This window comes from Mustela putorius, unplaced genomic scaffold (assembly GCF_011764305.1).
Source record: "Mustela putorius furo isolate JIRA1106 unplaced genomic scaffold, ASM1176430v1.1 tig00000129_pilon_pilon_pilon, whole genome shotgun sequence".
In the NCBI taxonomy this organism is placed as follows: Eukaryota; Metazoa; Chordata; class Mammalia; order Carnivora; family Mustelidae; genus Mustela; species Mustela putorius.
In genome coordinates, this window is record NW_025421290.1 from 24,376,915 (window position 1) to 24,398,507 (window position 21,593).

Genomic DNA, 21,593 nt, shown 5'->3' on the forward strand with positions numbered 1-21,593 from the left:
AGCCCATCTCCTTCCTCTCTCTCTCTCTAGTCCTCTCTTAGAACCTTTGTTTGTTTGTTTGGTTGGTTGGTTTAAAAAGTCAGGTAGTACAACAGGCATAATCTGACTCCAAGTCTCCACGAACATCTGATCCCAAACTAGAGTTTTCCACCTGTTACGCAAAATTGTCCATTTTCTCATAGGGTATGTGGGAACATTTGGGGATGTTTCTGAGCTCGGCCTGGAGAGTAATAACGACTTGCAACAGGGTCAGGATGGCAGGGGCAGGAGGATGATGTTGACGATGATGATTTTGATTCTGTGTATCTAGCATGCAGAAAAAAAGGTTTACTACTTTTTTTTTTTTTCAGTTTTCTATTGCTGTGTAACAAATGAGCGCACACTTAAGCAGCTTAAAACAACATCCATTTAGTATTTCACAGTTTTGTAGGTTGGAACCTGTCAGATCAAACGGGGTCCCTGTGTAGGGTTTCACAAAGTTGAAACCGAGGTCTAGGCCGGACAGAACTCCTGTCTGGGGGCTGTGGCAAAGCATCTACTTCCTAGTTCATTCAGGGTGTTGGCTGAATTTAGGTCCTTGTAGAAGGGCTGGGGGCCTTGTGTTCTTGTTGGTTTTTAACAAAGGAGGCTGCTCTCAGGGTCTTTCTATGGGGCCCTCTCCATTTTAAAGCCAACACCAGCAACTCTCTCTTGAATGGAAGCCTTTTTACACTTGTAATCTCGGTGACTTTGACTGCCAGCTGGAGAAGACTCTCAGCGTTTCAAGTGCTCGTATGATTAGCTTGGGCCCCCCCAGATCATCCCAATCTCAAAGTCAACTAATTAGTAACCTTAATGATATCTGTAAAGTCCTTTTGCTGTAGAACATGAGGTAATCACAGGAGCAACACCCGAGGACAAAGGTCACGAGGGCCATTTTTATTATTCTACCACACAGAACGTGACTGTTTTTTTTTTTTTAAAGATTTTATTTATTTATTTGACAGACAGAGATTACAAGTAAGCAGAGAGAGAGGAGGAAGCAGGCTCCCTGCTGAGCAGAGAGCCCGATGTGGGGCCCGATCCCAGGACGCTGGGATCATGACCTGAGCCGAAGGCAGAGGCTTTAACCCACTGAGCCACCCAGGCGCCCCCGTGACTGTTATGCTTTATGATAAAAATAACATAGAAAAGTACATAGAGGAAGTTTTAAAAAACATGCCCCAAATCTCACCAAAAACACCAGAAACAGCATCAACATTTAGAATAGTATCATCTCCGCAGGTCCTTCTGCATTCAATGCCAACAAAAAGATCACTAGACACCAGTGGGATTTTACTTTGCAAAAACTTTTATTGTTTTTAACAGATTTTATTTTTAAGTAATCTCTACACCCAACGTGGGTAATCTCGAACCCACAGCCTGAGATCAAGAGTCACATACACACTCGACCAAGTCAGACAGGCGCCCCTGCAAATTGCTTTGAAGTAATATGATTAAAATTAATCTTATAGAAAAAGAAACAGAAGTAAGATAGAAGTTGCTGAACTTGAGCTAAATGTTTCTATACCACAAAAAAATCTTACAAGATCCCCTTTGAAGATAAGAAAAGCTAGTATAAAAATCATCAAGAAGGTGCGCCTGGGCGGCTCAGTGGGTTAAAGCCTCTGCCTTCAGCTCAGGTCATGATCCCAGGGTTCTGGGAGCAGGGAGCCTGCTTCCCTTCCTCTCTCTCTGCCTGCCTCTGTGCCTACTTGTGATCTCTCTCTGTTAAATAGATAAATAAAATCTTAAAAAAAAAAAATCATGAAGAAGTTGGAATCATGTTTGCTTAAAAAAGCTGCAGTGAGGGCAACTGGGTGGCTCAGTTGGTTAAGCAACTGCCTTCGGCTCAGGTCATGATCCTGGAGTCCCAGGATCAAGTCCCACATCAAGCCCTCTGCTCATCAGGGAGCCAGCTTCTCCCTCTGCCCCTCGCCCCTTTCATGCTCACGCATGCTCTCTCTCTCTCTCAAATAAATAAAAATCTTAAAAAAAAAAAAGCTGCAATGATTATTTCCCTGCCGTTAAAGATGAGTAAATGTACATCTTCCCAGTTCCTTCCACTCCAATTTTTCCCAATTTTTGTTAGGTATATAATTATTTTTAAAGTGTAAGCCTTTTCAGTATTTACATTTTGTTCTTTAATGATAAACTTCACAGCTGTTTAGTCTTAATTCCATATTTAAAATGATTCAAAACTCATCTTCAGTATTTTTTTTAAAATCCCTAATTCTCCTTTTGATTTCTTTTGGTTCATCCCTTGGTTGACTGGATTTCAGTATAAAGGACGTTTTTCAAGAATGTGGCACCCCTGAGTTCTTTCATGTTTGAGAATGACTGCCAATAGCTTTTGTCCTTAATGGACAACTTGGCAGAATATAAAATTCATGAATCATAGAATCTCCATGCTCCTAACGTTCGTAGAGCTTGCTTTATTGTCATTTAATATTAGGTGGGGCTTTTGATTTTTTTTCTGGTGTATTTTATTATTGATCACTCTGAACAAATTTTACCTTGACACAGTGTATGCTTTCTACCTGCTGACTCAATCTTTATTTCACTTAAGTTCCTTCTGCTCCCTGTGTTCCAGGTTCTTCTTCAAGCATGTTAATTACTCATGTCTTGGGTCTCCATTGTTTATTTTCCATAACTATTGCATTTGTATATTTTATAATATTTCTTATTATTTTCAATATTGTTTTATTATGTCTTTTACTAGTCTTCATTCTATTTTTGGTTTTTTTTTTTTTAAGATTTTGTTTATTTATTTATTTATTTACTTGATTAGAAAGAATGTACACAAGCTGGAGAGGGAGAGAGAGAATCCCAAGCAGATTTCAAGCTGAGCACAGAGCCCAACATGAGGCTTGATTCCATGACCCTGAGATCATGACCTGAGCCAGAATCAAGAGTCAGATGGTTCAACCGACTAAACCATCCAGGATCCCCCATATTTGGTTGATTCCAAAGGGCTTTTTTCTCTTTACTTTCTTGAGCTCTACTACTCAGTTTCATCGTCTTTTGTTGTTACATAATTCTTTGTTTGTATCCCTGAAATCTCTCCTCTTTGAGATTTTTTTTTTCTGTAATTTTGTAGTTTCCCCACTGGGATGGGGCATTCTTCTTCTTTTAAGATTTTTAAATTTACTTTAGAGGGGGATGAGACAGAGGAAGATGGAGAGAGAGAATCTCAAGCAGACTCCACACTGCATGTAGAGCCTGACACGGTGCTCTATCTCATGACTCTGAGATCATGACCTAAGCTGAAACCAAGAGTTGAAGGCTTATCTGACGGCCACCCAGGTGCCTCAGAGCATTCTCTGTTAAAGAACCACATGGAAGGGGTGTAAACAAGCAAACAAACAAACAAAAAACCAAAGAATTTCATGAAAGGGGTAGAAGAATAATGTTGAGGCACTTGGCAGCTTTCTTTGGTGTGTTTCCAAATCTGTTAATTTCTTCTCCACGAGAGAATGTCTCTTGGATTCTGAGGTTTGGACACTAAAGAGATTACTGAGGCTCCCAGCATAGCCCTCTCCGTCTAAAACTCTCTGGGTTATAATCTAGCAATTACTTCTCCATCCCTTACCCTATCATCTCGAGAAGACTCCTTTGGCATAGAGACCATGTCACAGACAATAGAAAAAAATGAGCATCCGTCTGGTTTCTCCTTGGCATTGACCTTCCTTGTTATCCTGGTTCTTGCTACAACACTCCCGGTTTCTTCTCTGAGGTCCTTGGATCTTATTACACAGATCTAAATTTCAGTGATCTGAGTACCCCTTCTACAATTTTGCTTCATCTGTATATCATCTCTATTGTAATCAAGGTTCTTCTTTGAATCATTTCCTAATTTTTACTTATTTAAAAAGAGGGCATCTCATTGTCAGAAATGAAAAGCCAGTACCGTTTGTGATAAATAGGAGATAATTATAAATGCAACAAAAACAAAACAATGATGGTATGTTTTAGCTAGATACGGTTGTCTGCTGCAAGTGGAGCTGGAGGGCCACATATTCCTGGTTAGAAGAGAAATTACTACAAACTAGAAATAAGTTAAAGACTCTTGGCACCAAACCAAGACTTTCTTCTTGATGTAATCACAAGTGAAAGAAAACTCTAAATGAATCACTTTTTCATTATGTTATCTGATGTAATTAAATGTCCGTGTACCACCTAAAGTTTGTTTCCTGTTCCCCCTGAAATACAAGGCCCCCTGGCCTTTGAGAAACTCCACTCTAATTCAAGGATCAGTGACTCAGTCCCTTGGGACTGTGACACTAGCATCTAAGAAAAGGTGTTTCCTGCTCAAGGCTGGAGGCAGTGTAGGTTGGCTCTCAGCATTTCACCAATTTCAGTACCGATTTTACAGCATTTGGCAGGCAAACTTCATGGTTTGTGGTTTGAGGTTTTGAGAGTTTCCTTGTTTCATTAAAAACGGGGCTTTTTCTGTGTTTTTGCTTTGTTTTGTTTTTTGTGGCTTTTAGCAGGTTTTGAGGGTGGGGGAGTTGCTGGGGAGGTAGGGGGTAAAAATATCTTTACAATCTTTCACTGGATACATCTGTGAGTGTATGCCTCTGAAGTTTCTCCCTGCACGAGTTGGCACAGGTCCACACAGCCAGAGTTCCGACCAGATCTTCCAGCTCAGCCCAGCACTCTGCGTCTGCCACATTCCAGGATCTCTAAGCTCCTATCTGGGATACCAGAAGGTAGAGTGCGAAACAGCCTTCATGCCACTGCCCCCTCACAGAACTTTTCTTCCAGTTTGCGGACTCCAGGTGTGGGTGCGCCTTCCCAACATCCTTTCTGAGAACAAGTGGCCATATGTCAACTTCAGCGGTGGTGGGGTGTCTTCTGAGAGTATGAACCTTATACCCCCTGTCATCTCTGTATCTTGCAGTGAGTCCCTTACATTTACTGGATCTCTCTCACACAGAAAAGATTCTGACCAGGTCAAAAACAGACTCAAGATGTTGATCATGTCACATTTGACTTCTCTGAAAGAAGTCCTTTCTTCTCTGAGTGTATATCTAAGTATTTTGATAGAGTCAGTTAGAGGCGGGCAAGATGGGGTAAGCCTCTGGTGTTCCCAAAATCTTCTAAATCCAAAAGTGAGGGGCTTCCTGCTCACACCGCTTGGATAATGAGATCATGAAGCCCTAATGCTGCACACTAATTAAGGTCTTTCCCAACTTTACTTCGACCCTTCCGCCCATGCTAAGGACAAGGGAGGTCATAGCATGGTGCCGTAGTCACAGGTCCACAAGATAAAGAGGTGAGCGGGGACTGGGGGCACCCATTCTGGCACCAGGAACCAGCAAGCCTGGTGAAAGGCAGTTTCTAAGGGGGGAAAAAACATATTTTCAAGCTTTTTCCTCTATTACTCTTCTGGGCCTTAGCAGAATCTGATGCTCTCCTGGACACCTTCCCTTTCCCAGCCTCTTCACGGACAGGTCTTCCCCCTCCACTTGTCCATCTCTCAGGGAACAGTGATGTTTCCTTAATTCCAACAGCTACATCCCGACCATCATGTGCTTCCGACAGTTCTTCCTCCTTGGTTGCCAAACCATCCACTCTATCGCTCTCAGCGAAGTCCCTCCCTCAGGGGTGTGTTCAACCACTGATCTGTCATTTTTCTCCCTACCCTATCGAGCACCATCACGACCTATAAAGAGTTGCTGTTATTTCAAAACTCCAGTGTGCTCTTTTTTATCTTCTTCTACTCTGATGGTTCTGCATTAGAGTTCTACCTAACAATCACTTGAGGAATCTTAATAAACATCCCAAAGTTCAGGCCCTATTCTAGAAGCTGGGGATACTGAGATGAGATGACCAAGTAAGTTAGCCCCATGTCTACAAAGTAATCCCTGCCCAATTCCAGCCCCTCCTCCCTCTCTTTGGCCACAGTAAAGAACCTCCTTCCATCAAAGGCTCAAAGGCAAACTTCTCAGTAAGCTCAGGTCCCCAGCCCTATCCATTTTTTCAGACACTCTCTTCCTTGGTTCTCCTACCTCTCCCCATCCACCTATCTCATAACCACTCAAACACGTTCTAGTATTTCTTGTTTTAAAGGAGAGTCAAATAGAAAATTACCATCTGTAGATTATCCCAGTGATACAACTGCCATAGGCCAGATCCACCAATGGAAGATAAAATTAGTGGGTGAAAGTTTAAGCAGAAGCCAGGTATTTGCATGGTATACAAGTAACCTCACACACTTACCCAAATACTTATTAATTACAATGGAAAAAATAACACCTTTAGAATAATCTGGCAAATGCAACCTTAACCAAATCTTCAAGGTTAAGATCACAAGTAATAAGAATATAAACTTCTTTTACCCCCGATATGGTGAATTTACGAGCACATCACCTTTGTTACTCTTGCCAAAAATGCATTACTTCAAATTTAATCATAACAAAACATCAGACAAACACAAATGAAAGGGCATTCTTCAAAATACTTGACCGCTGCATTTCAGAAGGGTTAAGGTCATGAAAGACAAGCAAAGACTAAGGAACTGCCAAGGACTGGAGAAACTAAATAGCCATGGCAACTACATGTAATGTAGGATCCTGAATTGGATACAGGCACAGAGAAAGGACATGGCTGTGTTCTAATAAAACTTTATTTATGGACACTGAAATTTAAATTTCATGTAATTTTCATGTGTCACAGAATATTCTCCTTCTAATTCTTTTTTTTTTTAAAGATTTTATTTATTTAACACAGAGAGAGAGATTACAAGTAGGCAGAGAGGCAGGCAGAGAGAGAGGCAGAAGCAGGCTCCCTGCCGAGCAGAGAGCCCGATGCGGGGCTCAATCCCAGGACCCAGAGATCATGACCCAAGCCGGAGGCAGAGGATTAACCCACTGAGCCACCCAGGCACCCCTTTCTAATTCTTTTTCAACCATTAAAAGATTAAGTCATTTTTATGGATAAACTGGTGAAATTGGTGGAGTCTATAATTTAGTAATATTTTATAAATGTTAATTTCTCAGTGTTATTGATTGAACTATAGTATGTAACATATTAATATTAGAGGGAGCTAAATGAAGGGTATGGGGAAACTGTATGGCTTTCGCAACTCTTCTGGAATTAAAAAAACTTTTGAAAATAAAAAGAAAAAAACCACAAAAATCCTCCCTGGGTCCCTCCAGCTAGGGCCTTCCTTCTCTATTTCTTCAGGGAGAAAATTCCTGGAAAAATATGTCCACACACACTATTTCTACCCCTTCACCTCCTGTTAGCTTCACAAAAACCACTCTGGATCTTGTCACCAATGACACCCAAGTTGGCAAATTCACAGAATCTTTCCAGACCTTCTCTTATGTGACCTCTCAGGGCATGGGCTTCAGCTGACCCTTCCCTCCTTCTAGAGACACTTTAGTTTCTGAGACACAAAACTCCGGGGTTTTCTTCCTGTACCTGCAGCCCTACCTTCTCATTCCAATATCTCAGTGCTGAAATTCCTTAGACTTTAGTCCTTGGCTTTTCCTTTCTTCCTTATGTACATTTTTGCCCCGGGCAATCTTATTCCTATCTCTGGCCTCAAATACCAGACTCTTATAGCCACATAGCTACTTAATACTGTCTTGGATGTCTCAAAAATCTTCCCTCTGGTAGTGTGCTCTTCCTTTAACTCACCCCTCTCATTAAATGATACCTCCATCCTCCTCTAGCACCTAGTTGCTCATGCTAAAAATCCTCGGTGTCATTTTAGGCGCCCCTTTTTCCTCACTCAGCAAATCCAGTCCTTTATGATGTCCAAAATACATATCTAGAAACATTCCATTCCTTACCATATCTACTGCATTCACTGTCCCCTTTTGCCCATACTACAGTGATAACCACCCAACTGGTCTCCCTGTATCCCCTCTTGCTTCTTCCAGCCTAGTCTCCAAACACTAATCACAGGGGCCTTTTGAAAATAATATTCCATTGTATCATTCTCTTGTTTATATTCTTTCCATTGCTTTGGACTTCACACAGTAAAAACTCCAGAAATATTAATAAGGCCTTCCATATACTTCATGATTGCGTCTCTGCCTCCTTGACTTCATCTCTTGCTCATTGCATTATGGTCCCACTGACTTTCTCTCAACCCCTAAAACACATAGACTCTTTGCCTGCCTCAGGACTTGGCATCTGCCTCATCCTAAAATTTTCTCCCCCTTCCCCTTCCAACAATTCCCTTATGAGATAGTCAGGGGAGGTGATACTTTGCTTTGGTATCAAACAACCCCAACACCTTGGTAGCTTACGCCTCAGGTTCATTTATGGTTTACATCACAGTCTGATGTAGGTCAGGGTGGCTCTTCTTCAGGTGGTACCCTCATATTCAAAACATGACCTTTGTAGTTGCTGTGGGAAGAGAAGAAAGCATGAATGGTTATGCAGAGGGTTCTCTGGCCAGGCCTGGAAATGGCATACATCATGTCTGCCCATACCCCATTGGCCAGATCACAGTCATATGACCGTTGCTTAACTGCAAAGGGGGGGAAAAAACTGTTTTCCTGTGTGTCCAGGAAGAGGAAATGAGATTGGTGAGCACTAGGCTAGTTTTTGCCACATCCTGGTTAAAGTCTACTCATCTTTAAAGAATCAGCTTAAATAATACTTCCTTATTAAGGCCTTCAAGTTCCTCCAAACTAAGTCAGCCCCCCCATTATACTTTATTGTAACAGTCTTTTATTTTCCTTTACAACATAATTTCTATGGCAAGTTTACATTTCTGTATGTGATTACTTAATATTTATTTCCATTCCAGACCATAGGCTCTATGAGAGCAAGGATTACATCTGTTTTGCTTCCACTGTGTTTCTTGTGTCTTTCACAATACTTGGTATATAGCTGGTGCAAAAGTTGTTGAGTGAACAAATGAACAATTGCATGAAGTCTTTCCCTGGTTCCAGATAGCACACTCCTTGTGCAGGAGAAAGGCAAATGAGTAGGCAGTCATGATTTAGTGGGATAAATGTTCCAGGCAGGTAAGCCCAGGTTGCTCAGGCAACCTGGAGGGGCTGTCAAGGCTTCTCTGCTTTCTCTTCCAGTCTAATCCAGTCTAATCTAGGAGTCTGCAAACTATGGTCTGCAGGCCAAATCTGGTTACTGCCTGCTTTTCTATAGCCCAAGAGCTAAGAATGGCTTTTATATTTTTAAATGGTTGAAAAGAATTAAAAGGAGAAGAATATACTTTGTCATATGAAAATTATGTGAAATTTAATTGCAACGTCCATAAATAAAGCTTTATTGGAACATAGCCATGTCCATTAGTTTACTTATTATTTACAGCTGCTTTTACACTGCAACAGTAGAGTTGAGTAGCTGTGAAAGAGACCTTTTGGCCTGCAAAGCCTAAAAAATTTATTGCTTGGTTCTTTATAGAAAGTGTTTGCTGATCTTTGACCTAATCCATGCTTTGTTTAAAAAGTCACTTGTATGTGAATTAAATCCAAATGCCCATCTTTAATATTCCTCCTTTTCCATTCTCAAGTCCACTGCCAGAAATTGGGCCCCCATAAATTCTGGGAAAAATAAAAAAAAGGAAACCTCACCAAGGTGGAGTCAGGAGCTAGGAGGGGGGGGGGCTACGATTCCACAGCAATTACGGGGGAAAATTGGCAATTACAGACTCCAGCAGGTGAACGGACAAGAGGAAAGAATCCTTAGCTACAGATCCAACAGGGAAAGATGTACATTGCCTCTCCTATATGAAACTGACTACCCATGCAACTCAGCCAATGAGAAACCACCATTCCCCTGAACTTTTGCTTTTCTCCAACAAACTTTCCTTCAAAACAACCCCTGCCAACTTCCTCTTTCTCCATTAAAAATCATTTCTCTCCTTTGTTTATTGGATTTGCCTCTGGTTTTAGCCCAGCCTGTGCATCCCAAGTTGTAATTCTCCGCAATTCCTGAATAAACTTCTTTTGCTGGTAAAACAAATGGCTATTTTACTTTTCAGGTTAACAGTTCTATCTTTGCAACAGTATTCTTGTCCTGTTATCTTTTTCCTCTCCTCAGTCCATCCTTCTCACTGTAACTGAAGCTAACTTCCAAAAGAATAGCTTTGATATTGTACCTACTCTTTGGGACTCCCCAACCTGTACTAAATAAAACCTGCACTATTTTGTATGTCAGTCAATGTTCTCCATTGTCTGACAGCACCTTACATTTTTAGCTCTTAGGTCCTACTTCCATCCAGTCTTACCAATCATTTAACCCACCCTTACCCTCTCTACCTCTAGGCTGATGCGCAGAGTCACCATTTCTGCATGAAATGTCTGCTGCTGGCTATTTCTATCTTACCCATCCTTTAACTTGGTTATCTCAAACTCCTCCTTGCCCTGACAGCCTTTCCCAGCAACCCTACAGAGAATAATCATTGCCATCTGAGCAATTGTTTGGCCGTTTTGTTTCAAATTCTGCTTTATATTTCCTGTGTACATACAAATCGTTTCTCATGTTTGCATTGAAAGCTGTTTAGGAGCAGGGATTTTATTGTATATTTACTAAGCTCTGTATTCATTTGGTGCTTTTGGATGTATCTTGAGCAAAATAGAAATGTCTGTCCTTAGCAAACGTCGTCATGGCGAGCTGGGGTTAATTTTTGCAATGTCTAAGAACTCCCTGCACTTACGCACAAATTCCACTTAAGTAGTACAGAGCACACTAGAGCAAGTAACACCTAAGACACGCCGTCTTCCAGCTGGGCACACCTCTGTGGCTCGCCAGCTGGGACCCTCAGACGTTCGCAAACACGTGCGTGAGGAGCGCTTCCCTTCAAGCCCCTCCTCTGTCCACAGTGATTGGCGGACCAAACGTTCCAATCAGCCCTCCCCGCCTCTTTCAGCAATAGCCAATCACAGGCTCCGAGCGCCTCCTGACTACTAGACACTGTTTACTAACAGATCGAAGCTGGGGAATAAGGGGTGTGACCGTTCTGGGGAGGTCGAGACGAGAAGGTCCTAATTGCGCGTGCGCACCAGCGGAAATGGGCGGGGCAGAATCTCAGTTCTCACCAATCGGAGTGGTAGCGTTTCTCCCTCTCCTGCCTCCCCGCCAAGCAACAACAATTCGAGGAGAGGGGCGGGGCGGCCCCTGAAGCGTAGAGAGGGTTGTCCAATGAGAGCCGGCGCTGACAGATGCGCGCGCCCTGTGCCCAATAAGCGATAGCGGCTAGAATGGCTCCTCTACCTTGCTGACTGTGGGCGGAGCGGCCCGAAGGAGGAGGTGGCGGACAGGGGGCGGTTTGGTTGCGCGGTACTAGCGGTGCCCGCCGAAGGGGGAGGAGGCGGAGGAGCGAGCCGTGCGGCCAGAGCGGGAAAGAGACTCGTCGCTGCGTCCGAGTTCTGGAGCCGCCGCACCCCGGCTCCTGGGGCTGCAGCTGGAAGCTCCGAGGGGCCGGGCGTCCGCTGTCTCCCGGGTCCCCGCGTAGGACCCCGCGGGATCGGAAAAGGGAGAAGATGGAGGAGGGCGGCAGCGGCGGCGGCGGCGCCGCGGGGACCAGCGGGGACGGCGGCGCCGGAGGAGAGCAGCTCCTCACTGTCAAGCACGAGCTGCGGACGGGTGAGCGACCCCGCCCTCTGGCGGCCGGGCCCGGCGCGGGGGCACGCCCCGAGGGCACGCGGGTGCCCGCGCGGGCCGGGGGCGCGGGGCCGGGAAGTGGGCGCGGGGGGCGGGCCCGGGGCGGGGCCTCGAGGGCGGGGCGGGAGCCCGGGGGTCCCTAGCGGTGGGGGCGCACCTCGGGGCTGGGGGGCGCGGGCCGAAAGTTTTCCCGAGCCCGGGAATGCGCGGCGGGCGCGGGGCGTTGGGGCCCGCGGAGCTGCGGACCGCTCTGCCTGTTGGCACTAGTCACCGACGATGTCTTCGCGCCCCCTTCCCGCACAGGTGACAGCGCTGTCACTGCATCCTGTCCAGGGCGAAAGGTGCACCTTCCTCAGTGTGGGGTGAAGGACGCTTTGGTTTGGAGCCTGACTCGCTTTTCTTGCACTCCTCTGCTTCCCTAGAGGTGGTCCCGGTGGGCGTTTGTGGAGCCCTCCCCTAAGGTGCCGGGCTCCTGGACGAACGAGCTCAAAGGGTGGCTGTCCCCAGGGCTTTTCATGAGTCCGGTCTCTGCAGAGGCGGAGAGGGATCGCGGGCTCCAGGGTCTGAGCGCTTTTATTTGCAATTTTCATGAAATACTATACTTGGCCTTGAATTCTTTCAGAGGTCTCTTGCGAACAAGGCTCTGTGAATGTAAAGCTAAGTAAAAGCGACTAAACCCGTCCGCTCAGGCGCTCACGTTCTGATGTTCTAACGTTTCAAATCACTAGAGTTGTCGCAAGCTTCATACTTGTTAGATTGCTTGATTCGTTGTATGGGTCCGAGTTGTTGATTTTGGAAAATGTTTATTTGGACTAATCAGTACAGTTGGGGTTGAGATTTGTGGAGCCCAGTCTGGTATTACAGATACTTTTTCATCTCTGGACAATACATTTTAATACATTTGAAGAGTGCATTATTACTATTCAGTGTTCTCGTGAGCGTTTATTAAGTTTTATGATTCAGCTTGTTTGGCATGTAGAGATACTTTTTTATTATATAGACACAGATACTTTTTATAATGTAGACACAGATCTTATGCAGCAGATTTCAGGTGTACGCCAAGTACACCTTGTTACCATTTTGAACAGATTGTAAAGTTAGATCTGTCACCTGTTCTTTTCATTTTCATTTCTAATGAGATGACTGGTTAACGTTCCACTGAGTGCCAGTGTGGTGACTTAATTTAAGAAGGATGTCAAATGCATGTTTACTCATTTTGGCATTTTTTTGAGGGGGGGGGTCCTTGTGAATTTCTTATGTATCTTGAGCTAGTTAACCCCATAATCTTTTTCAGTTTGTAACATAACCTGTGTGGGTCTGGTTGGTTTGATTTTCTCTCTCCATTTAATAGACAACTTACGTTTTCAAAGGGACGTTAAGTCATTTTTTCAGTAAACATTTATTCAGTACTAATATCTGATTTGTGCCAGGTTTTAGTGTGAGGTGCTCCTTGAAGTGGAGATTTTGAATTTCTTTTCCAAAAATCTTATGTAACAATTCACTGATTTATATATGTAGAATTATGCTGTATCACAAGAGCTACTTGAAGTCAAGTAGCTCCTCAGCCACTGACCATGGTGCAGCAAGCAGCTTTTTGCTAAATGACCAAAGAGCAACCTGCTTGTTATTAGTAGTCAACCAACTGCTTAGTTTCTGGTTTTGCAAACAGTGCTAGTTTTGTAGAAAGCAGTGAGTACTGCTTTACTTTTCCTTCCCTGTTAACCATGTGAATCGTCACCTTCAAGTGTGTGTTTTGGAAATTTTTCTGATAATGGTGAGATTATACTGAATTCATTAGAACTGTTAACTGTCAAAGGAGATGAACAGTCATTTTGATTTATTGCTGAACATTGGAACAACTGACCGGATATAGTGGTCAAAAGTACTGTTAAAATATAACTTGAAAGATTTGCTCATCTTCAGCCAACTGCACTCTTGTCATCACATGATACTATAATAGGCACCAAAGTAATTTGATCTGATGTGGTCCTTTGCTTCTCAAAATGTGGACAAACATTATAGCTGTATCAAGTCAGCAGTCGGTGACTGCCCATATGTGCCCACACTGTACTGCATGCTCTAGGATCAATGCATAGCCAATGAAAGTCCCATGGGAAGTGTTCCAGTTGTGTAGACTGAGTAGCATAGTGTACCTGGACATGGAACTGGAAGACTTAATTCTAAAACCTAGCTCTGCCACTTACTTGCTGTGTAGACTTGGGCAAGTCACTTGACTCTTTCAGACTCACATCTCTCAACTACTAAGTGTGAGTGTTGAATGCGAGCCTGCTGGAGGAGCACACACGTGGGGCACTCAGATGTTGGTTGCGTGTAAAGTCTGAGGATCACTCCATGATGGTACCTTTTCTTAAAGTGTGCAGATTAACCCCATGTAACTTAGAAACTAAATCGCTCATTTGGTGCTTAGCCTATGTCACATTGCTGGCTATCATCTTTTTCTGTGTATGTCTTGCCATCTGAAGTAGAACTGCCCATGATCCCTGCTACTGCTTAGCAGCCTGTGTATATATCTTCAATAATATCTAACTCAGATTTTGTTGAATGAATTCACTGAATAGATGAAAATGCAGGACCAAGCAACAAGCAATGGTTTATTGTATTTTCCAGTGTCTTGTAGATGTTAGGTAGTTGATAAATTGGGGGCATTAATTATAAAAACAGAAGAATGAAGAGTCAAGGATTGATTACATCAGTTAAACATACATTTCTTGACACTTTCTATTTTCTAGACTAAATGGTACTGATGATTCCAAAAATGAGTAAGCAAATATCTTGCTCTCTGATAGTAGGGGAGGAGGCCATGTGACCCAGTAATTAGGATATATTGCCATAAATATAATAATAGAGAGATATACAGAGTATAAAGTTAACAAAAAAGAGGTTAGAATTTTTAGGTTTCAAATAATCAAATCTCTCTGTTGAACAACAGCAAAAAAAAGGGGGGGTGTTATTGGAAGATTATTAGATTGTCTTACCCATTCATTTATTTCATAAATATTTCCTTACCTCTTATATACTGAGTGCTGTTTTAGATGGTGGATCACAAGACAGATTCTTCCCATTGGAAGGACAAGGTTGCATCAGGAATCCTTGGAACCAGAGACATATGTTTTCTGTACTCTCTCCATCTTGAATATTTTCTTATTTCCATGTGATGGGCTTCACCCTTCTCCACTGCCACCTGCCTTTTCCCACATGGGAAAGAAAATGGCTGCTGATAGACCCCAGCTTCAGGTGTTGGAGAGATACTGCCTTTTCCACAACTTCAGATTTAGAAATTTCAGGGCAAGATCTTACTGACATGGCTTTGGTCAGATGCCTACTTTCAGATCATTCAGTTAAGGCCAGGGAATGGGATCACGATTTAGTAACGTGACAGTTATTACAGTGAACATGCGGATGGGGGTGAAACCAAACTCTTAGGAGAGGAAAGGTTGCTGGGAAGACATTTCCTTAAATGTCCTTCATTAGGAGAGAGAGCCTAAGACTGAGGAGAGGGTTAAGGAAAGAGTATTAATTATATATTGTTGTGTAGCAAATCACTCCAAAACTTATGTCTTAAGCAACATGATTTCTATGGGTCAGGAATTCAGGAGTTGCTTAGTTTGATGCTTCTGACTCAGGATCTCTCATGAGATTGTAGTCAAGCAGTTGGCCAGAACTGCAGTCACCTGCAGACTTACTTGTCTGGGGCTGGAGATTTCCCTTCTAAGACAAGTTACTCTTATGTTCTTGGCAGGATGCTTCATTTCCTTGTTGTGGGGACCTTTCTCTACAGCTGCTTGAATGTCCTTGAGATGTGACAGCTGGCTTCTCCAGAACAAGTGATTGTAGAGAAAGAGCAAGGTGGATGCAGCAATGTTTATTTTTTTTATTGTAATTTTTAAAAAAAGATTTTATTTATTTATTTGAGAGAGAGAATGCGAGAGAGAGAATGAGAGAGAGTGCACGAGCGGGGGAGGGTCAGAGGAAGAAGCAGACTCCCCGCTGAGCAGGGAGCCCAATGCAGGACTTGATCTTGGAACTCCAGGACCATGACCTGAGCTGAAGACAATTACTTAACCAACTGAGCAGACACCCGGCAGCAATGTTTATTAAGCAGATTTTTTGAGATGTAATTTACATAAAATCCACTTGTTTTAGTTGTACAATTTAGTGAATTTTAGTGTATTTATAGAGTTATACAGCCATCACAACAATCTAATTTTAGAACGTTTCCATCACCCTAAAAAGAAACGTCTTGCCCATTTATATCAGCCACTCCACATTTTCACCACCCATCCCTAGCCCTAGGCAACTGCTAATTCTACTTTCTGTCTCTGTACATTTCCTAGGGACATTCCATATAATAGAATCTTACAGTATGTAGCCTTTTATGACTGACTTCTTTCACTGAACATAGTGTTTTCAAGATTCATCCATGTTACAGCATGTATCTTCGCTTTTTTTTTTTTAATTGACAGATACTATTCCACTGTATGGATATGCCATATTTTGTTTATCTCTTCATTAGTTGACTGACATTTGGGTTGTTTTCACCTTTTGGCTATTGTGAATAATGCTGCTGTGTACATTTGTGTACAAGTTTCTTGTGTGGGTCTATGTTTTTGTTTCTCTTGGGTACATTCCAAGAGCAAAATTACTGGATCACATGGTAAGTCTGTGTTTAACTTTGTAACTTTTCCAAAGTGGCTGTAGCACTTTCCATTCCCAGTGGCAATGTACAAGAGCTCCAGTTTCTCTACATCCTTTTTAACATTTGTTATCTTTTTACTTGTAGCCATCCTAGTGAGTATGAGGTGGTATCTTTTTTTTTTTTTAAGATTTTATTTTATTTATTTGACACAGAGAGAGAGATGACAAATAGGCAAAGAGGCAGGCAGAGAGAGAGGAGGAAGCAGGCTCCCCGCTGAGCAGGGAGCCTGATGTGGGGGCTCTATCCCAAGACCCTGGGATCATGACCAGAGCTGAAGGCAGAGGCTTACCCCACTGAGCCACCCAGGTGCTCCTATGAGGTGGTATCTTATTGTGATTTCGATTTGTGTTTCCCTATTGACTAATGATGTTAAGCGTTTTTTCATGTGCTTATTAGCCATTTGTGTATGTTTGGAGAAATGTCTGTTCCCATCCTTTTGCCCATTTTTTAATTGGTTAATTTGTCTTTTTATTATTGAAATGTGAATCTTAATGTATTTTACATAAAAGTCTCTTACCAACCATGTGACTTGCAAATATTTTCTCCCAGAAAGTGAGCTGTCTTTTCGCTTTTTTGTTTTCATATTTATTGATTTATTTATTTGGTGGTACCCTTATAGGCACGAAAGGCTTTAATTTTGATGAAGTCCATTTTATCTCTTTTCTTTGGCTTCTTGTTCTTTTGATGTTGTATCTAAGAAATCTTTGACTAACCCAGTGTTAAAAAGATTTATGCCTATTTTCTTCTAAGAGTTTTATGGTCTGAGCTGTTACATTTAGGTTATTGATCCATTTGTTGAAAGACTATTCTTTCCCCATTTTATTGTCTTGGCACTCTTGTCAAAAATCAATTGACCATAGATATATGGATTTATTTCTAGACTCTCTATCCTTATGCCAGCACCACACTGTGTTGACTACTGTAACCTTTCAGTTAAGTTTTGAAATTTGGAAGTGTGAGTCCTCCAATCTTGTTTTTCTTTTTCCCAAATGGTTTTGGCTATTCTGGGTCTCCTGAATTACCATAGGAATTTTAGGATTAACTTGTCAGTTTCTGCAAAGAAGCCATCTAGAATTTTGGTAGGGATCACATTGAACCTGTAGGTCAGTTTTGGGAGTATTGCAATTTTAGCATATTAAGATCTGATCCAAGAGCATGAGAATGTTTTTTCATTTATTTAGATCTTATTTCATTTCTTTTAAAAACATTCTATGGTTTTTGTGTTGTTGTTGATTTTTAAGACTTTATGTACTTATTTAAGAGAGAGCGCACACAAGCAGGGGAAGAAGCAGATTCCCCAGTGGGCAGGGAGCCTATCCTGGGCTCACAGGCTCCATCCCAGGACCCCGAGATCATGACCTGAGCAAAGACAGACACCTAAGAGACAGAGCCACTCAGGCACCCAACATTTTGTAGTTTTCAAAGTATAAGTTTGTATTTCTTTCGTTAACTTTATTACTAAATATTTTATTTTTTGATGTTATTGTAAAAGGATTTTTTAACTTTAATTTCTGGTTTGTTCATTGTAAATATATAGAGATACAATTTATTTCTGTATCTTGAACTTGTTTCCTGCAACCTTGCTGAATTAGTTTATTAGTTCCAATAGATTTTTAGTGGCTGTCTTAGGATTTTCTACTTATAAGAAAGAAGTTTCCTACTTAAAAGATCTGCAAATAAAGATAGTTTTACTTCTTCCTTGTCAATGTGCATGTCTTTTTTTTTCCCCCCCTTAATTGCCCTGGCTGGAACCTTTAGTGCAGTGTCCAATAGAATTGGTGAGAGCACACATTCTTGCCTTGTTCCTGATCTTAGGGAGGAAGATTTAGTCTTTTAAATTAAGTATGAGGTTAGCTATGGGTTTTTTATAGATGCCTTGTATCAAGTTGAGGAGTTTTGTTTTTTTTTTCCTAGTCTATTTGGGTGTTTTTATCATGAAAAGGCATTGGGTTTTGTTAAATGCTTATTTTGCATCGATGCAGATGATCATGTGATGTTTTTTGTTTTATCGATGTGGTCTCTTAAATTAATTAATTTGGAGATGTTAAGCCAATCTTGGATTCCTGGGATAAATCTCAGACCTCAGTCCTTAAGTCAAGAGGGATTCAAGTATATTTTGTATTTGGGGAGAAAAACCTTCTCAGGTGGGAAGTCTCCTGTCGTATCAGACCCAACATTAATCTCTACTCCAAAGCAAGAAAGAATCTTGAAACCTCAGCTTCTTGGAGACATAAGGGGTTTGGTGAGCAGGATGGAATTCGTCCTGTGGAAAAGAAGCTGATGCTTGGTGAAGACTCCTCTAGGGAAAAATCTAACATAATCAGATCATGTGTTGACTGACACTTCGCCATTAAATCCACTGTTGAGAGAGGTCAATCCCAGAATGCAGTGGGAGCTAGGGGTTGTCACAGTTATTTCCTTTGAGCTCCTGTAATGATTACAGATCTCTTTATGCACCTCAAAGGTGTGAGCACTCCTACATTCCTCCAGTTTGTCAGAGAAGATGAATAGAGTCTAAAATAGAATCTTGCCCTCATTATGTTTGTCCCTAGCAATGTCCCTTTGGGTTCAGCTATAACTGTTCCTCCAAAAATCAAGTAAGCTGCCTGGACTTCATACCTTCCTAAAGTACTGAGTGAGCTGGCTATCTCACTTTTTTTTTTCCTTAGTATTCAGTAGGCATTCTCTCCTGTGACTGCAGTGAGAGAAGGGAGGTCAAGTTCCCAGTTTTTAGTACAGTACTTGGTATTGCAGTTACTTTATTTCACACTCAAGTTTTTGTGTAGGTGTGCTGCTTTTTTTATAACCAGTGTGTTCCTGACAAAAACATTGTGTAAATAATATTTTTGTATATCACATTATTTGGAATATGGAAGGTGAACTTGCTACTTAAAAGGATTCTGTTATTAACTCTTGAATTAAAATTCTTTTTTTGATTTAAGTTCCCTATTGGTAGCTTTACTGTTACCGTGTAAGTTTGGCCTTGTACGCTGTTTTCTGATCCCCTCCATACCATTTAGGTAGCTTCAAATAGCTAAATGATGGAGTCTTGTGTGGTAGGCTGAATAGAGATACCCATGCCCCTCAAGATGTCAATGTCCTAACCTGAAACCTGTGCATATGCTTCCTTGCATGGCAAAGAGACCTTGTGGATGTCATTGAAGTAAGGCTCTTGAGATTATCCTAGATGATGGGCCCCCAAGTGGGCCACATGCAATCCCAGGGTCCTTTTAAGAGGGAGACAGGAGGGTCAGACTCGGACGGGGATGTGAGGATGGAAGTGGAGGGAGAGAAGGGGAAGTGGCAGTGGAAACAGAGCCTGGAGCCATGCCACTGCTGGAAGAGTCCCATGAGCCGGGGGTGGGGGTGCGGGCCCTCTCTAGAAGTTGCCAATTAGGTATTTCTCTAGTGTCCATACAGAGTGCAGCTTGGCTCTCACCTTGATTTGAGCTCTGTAAGATCCAGTTTCAGACTTCTGATCTCCAGAGCTGCAAGAAGACAAATGTGGGTTGTTAATAAACCATGAAATTTATGTTGAATTTTTTTTTACAGCAATAATAGGAAACTAATAAATCGTACTTAAAATTGGTTGAAACAAGAGATCATTTTGCCCCAAGCCTGGGTAACTGTGTATGATAACAATGTGAAGCAGTCCGTTATTTAAGCAACTATTTTAGTAGAAACTGGTACCAAGTGTTCTTAATAGAAGTAGAATGGTGTCCTCTCTAAGGAATCCCCAAGAAGACATTCCTTTCCGATCTTAGTACCGACCCCAGCTGAGCTGCTTTTGACCAGCTGTTCTGTTTTCCATAGGAATGCTGTGAAGTGGGTCCCTCTTTTACCAAATAGGAGCTAAAAAGCTTCACAGCTCAGGCCTGTATCACAAAAAATTGTGGTCTGGCATTCATCTTGAGCCTCTTTCTAATATCATGTTATGTCTCTAATCTTTTTTCTTTTTCTTTATTCATTCTTATGCTTTAATCCAAATAATTTGCCTTGAACCTTTTCTGGACCATGGGAAGAATTAAATACAGTTATGAACACCTATATACAGAGCATAAATATTAAGGACAATATGGGAAGATGTTTGACGCTCTATTCAGTGTTTTGCCTCTTAAAATCTTTGTCATATGGTGTTCTTGCTATTTTTGTATTTCTCCTAAAAGAAAAAAAGTGAGGTCCTTAATTAATAGCACTTTTGATTTTTTTTAAAAAAGTGATAAATGAGAGAAGTAGTGAGAAATCAATAAGATAGAGGCATACTTTTAAAAACGAATTCTTTTGGCAGAAGGGCGGAGAGCGTACACAGGGCTGTCTTTGTACGAGGTGGTTTTCTACATGAGTGGAATATCCCTTCATTAGCTGGAAAATCACTCAATTGAACCACTCTCTCCTCTAGCCACATCAGTGTTGCAGTGGAATGATATTTTTTTCCTATAGGAAAAACTATTCAAAATATGCAATAAGGATAATGTTGTACTCATATCTTAAATTGGTTGTTGCCTTAAGAGGGCGTGAAGGCCGAATCCTAGCAGATTGGCAGTGACACTTTCCCATGCACTTGCCTCCGTTTGTCCTTTATATTTACATCATCTAGTTTGTAAGGAAGCATCCTAGTTTCAGCTAGATTAAGATGAATCTACTGGTGCAAACACAAATCAGCCTCATAATCTTGACCTAATTTTGCCACGCTTAAGTTGGGCAGGTTTACTCATCCATTAAGGACTGTTGAATTCCTGCTGTGTGTCTGGCACTGTCCCAGATGCTGGGTTTTAGCAAGGAACAAATTCGGTATGGCACCCACCCTCATTGAGCGAACTCTCAGAGAAAGACCTTAAATGCGTAATCCTACAACCAACTATACGTTTGCAGTTGTGAAAAACTCTGTGAAGAAACACAGGGCTCTGGGAGGGAGTCTAACTGGCATCACGTTCGGGATGAGGAGAGGCTTCTGTGGAACAGTAGCATTCAAGCCAAGGCCCTGGCTATCACTGGGTGGTGAGTGGGGGGAAGTGACACAGATGGTTCTAATGTGGGAAACGGCTTGGCACACGAGGGTCACTGGCACTGGGGTTACTTGACACCCTGGGATTGCCTCTGTGGCTCAGGCATCATATCCAAGCAGGTGAGTCACGGGAAGTGAGGCCGAAAAGGTAGCCAGGGCCACTTTGTGCAGGGGTTTGAAGGTTATGATAAGGTGTTCACGTATTACCCTATGTGCAGTGTGAGGCCATGAAGGATTTTTCCAAGACTAGTTTTGTGCAGC

At 42.2% G+C, this 21,593-nt stretch overlaps 1 protein-coding gene across 2 annotated transcripts in view; it reads left to right on the top strand.

Moving 5' to 3' along the window:
* Positions 1 to 11,230: 11,230 nt before the first annotated feature.
* The window catches only part of RPS6KA5 (ribosomal protein S6 kinase A5), a 175,175-nt gene continuing 164,812 nt past the window's right edge, over positions 11,231 to 21,593 (top strand). Inside the window, exon 1 of one of the 2 annotated variants that reach the window (XM_045071267.1) lies at positions 11,231 to 11,592. In XM_045071267.1, the coding sequence (XP_044927202.1) occupies positions 11,490 to 11,592 (103 nt within the window). In that variant the 5' untranslated portion in view covers positions 11,231 to 11,489. The remainder of the gene's footprint in view (positions 11,593 to 21,593) is intronic. The other variant, XM_045071273.1, reaches the window with a different exon arrangement.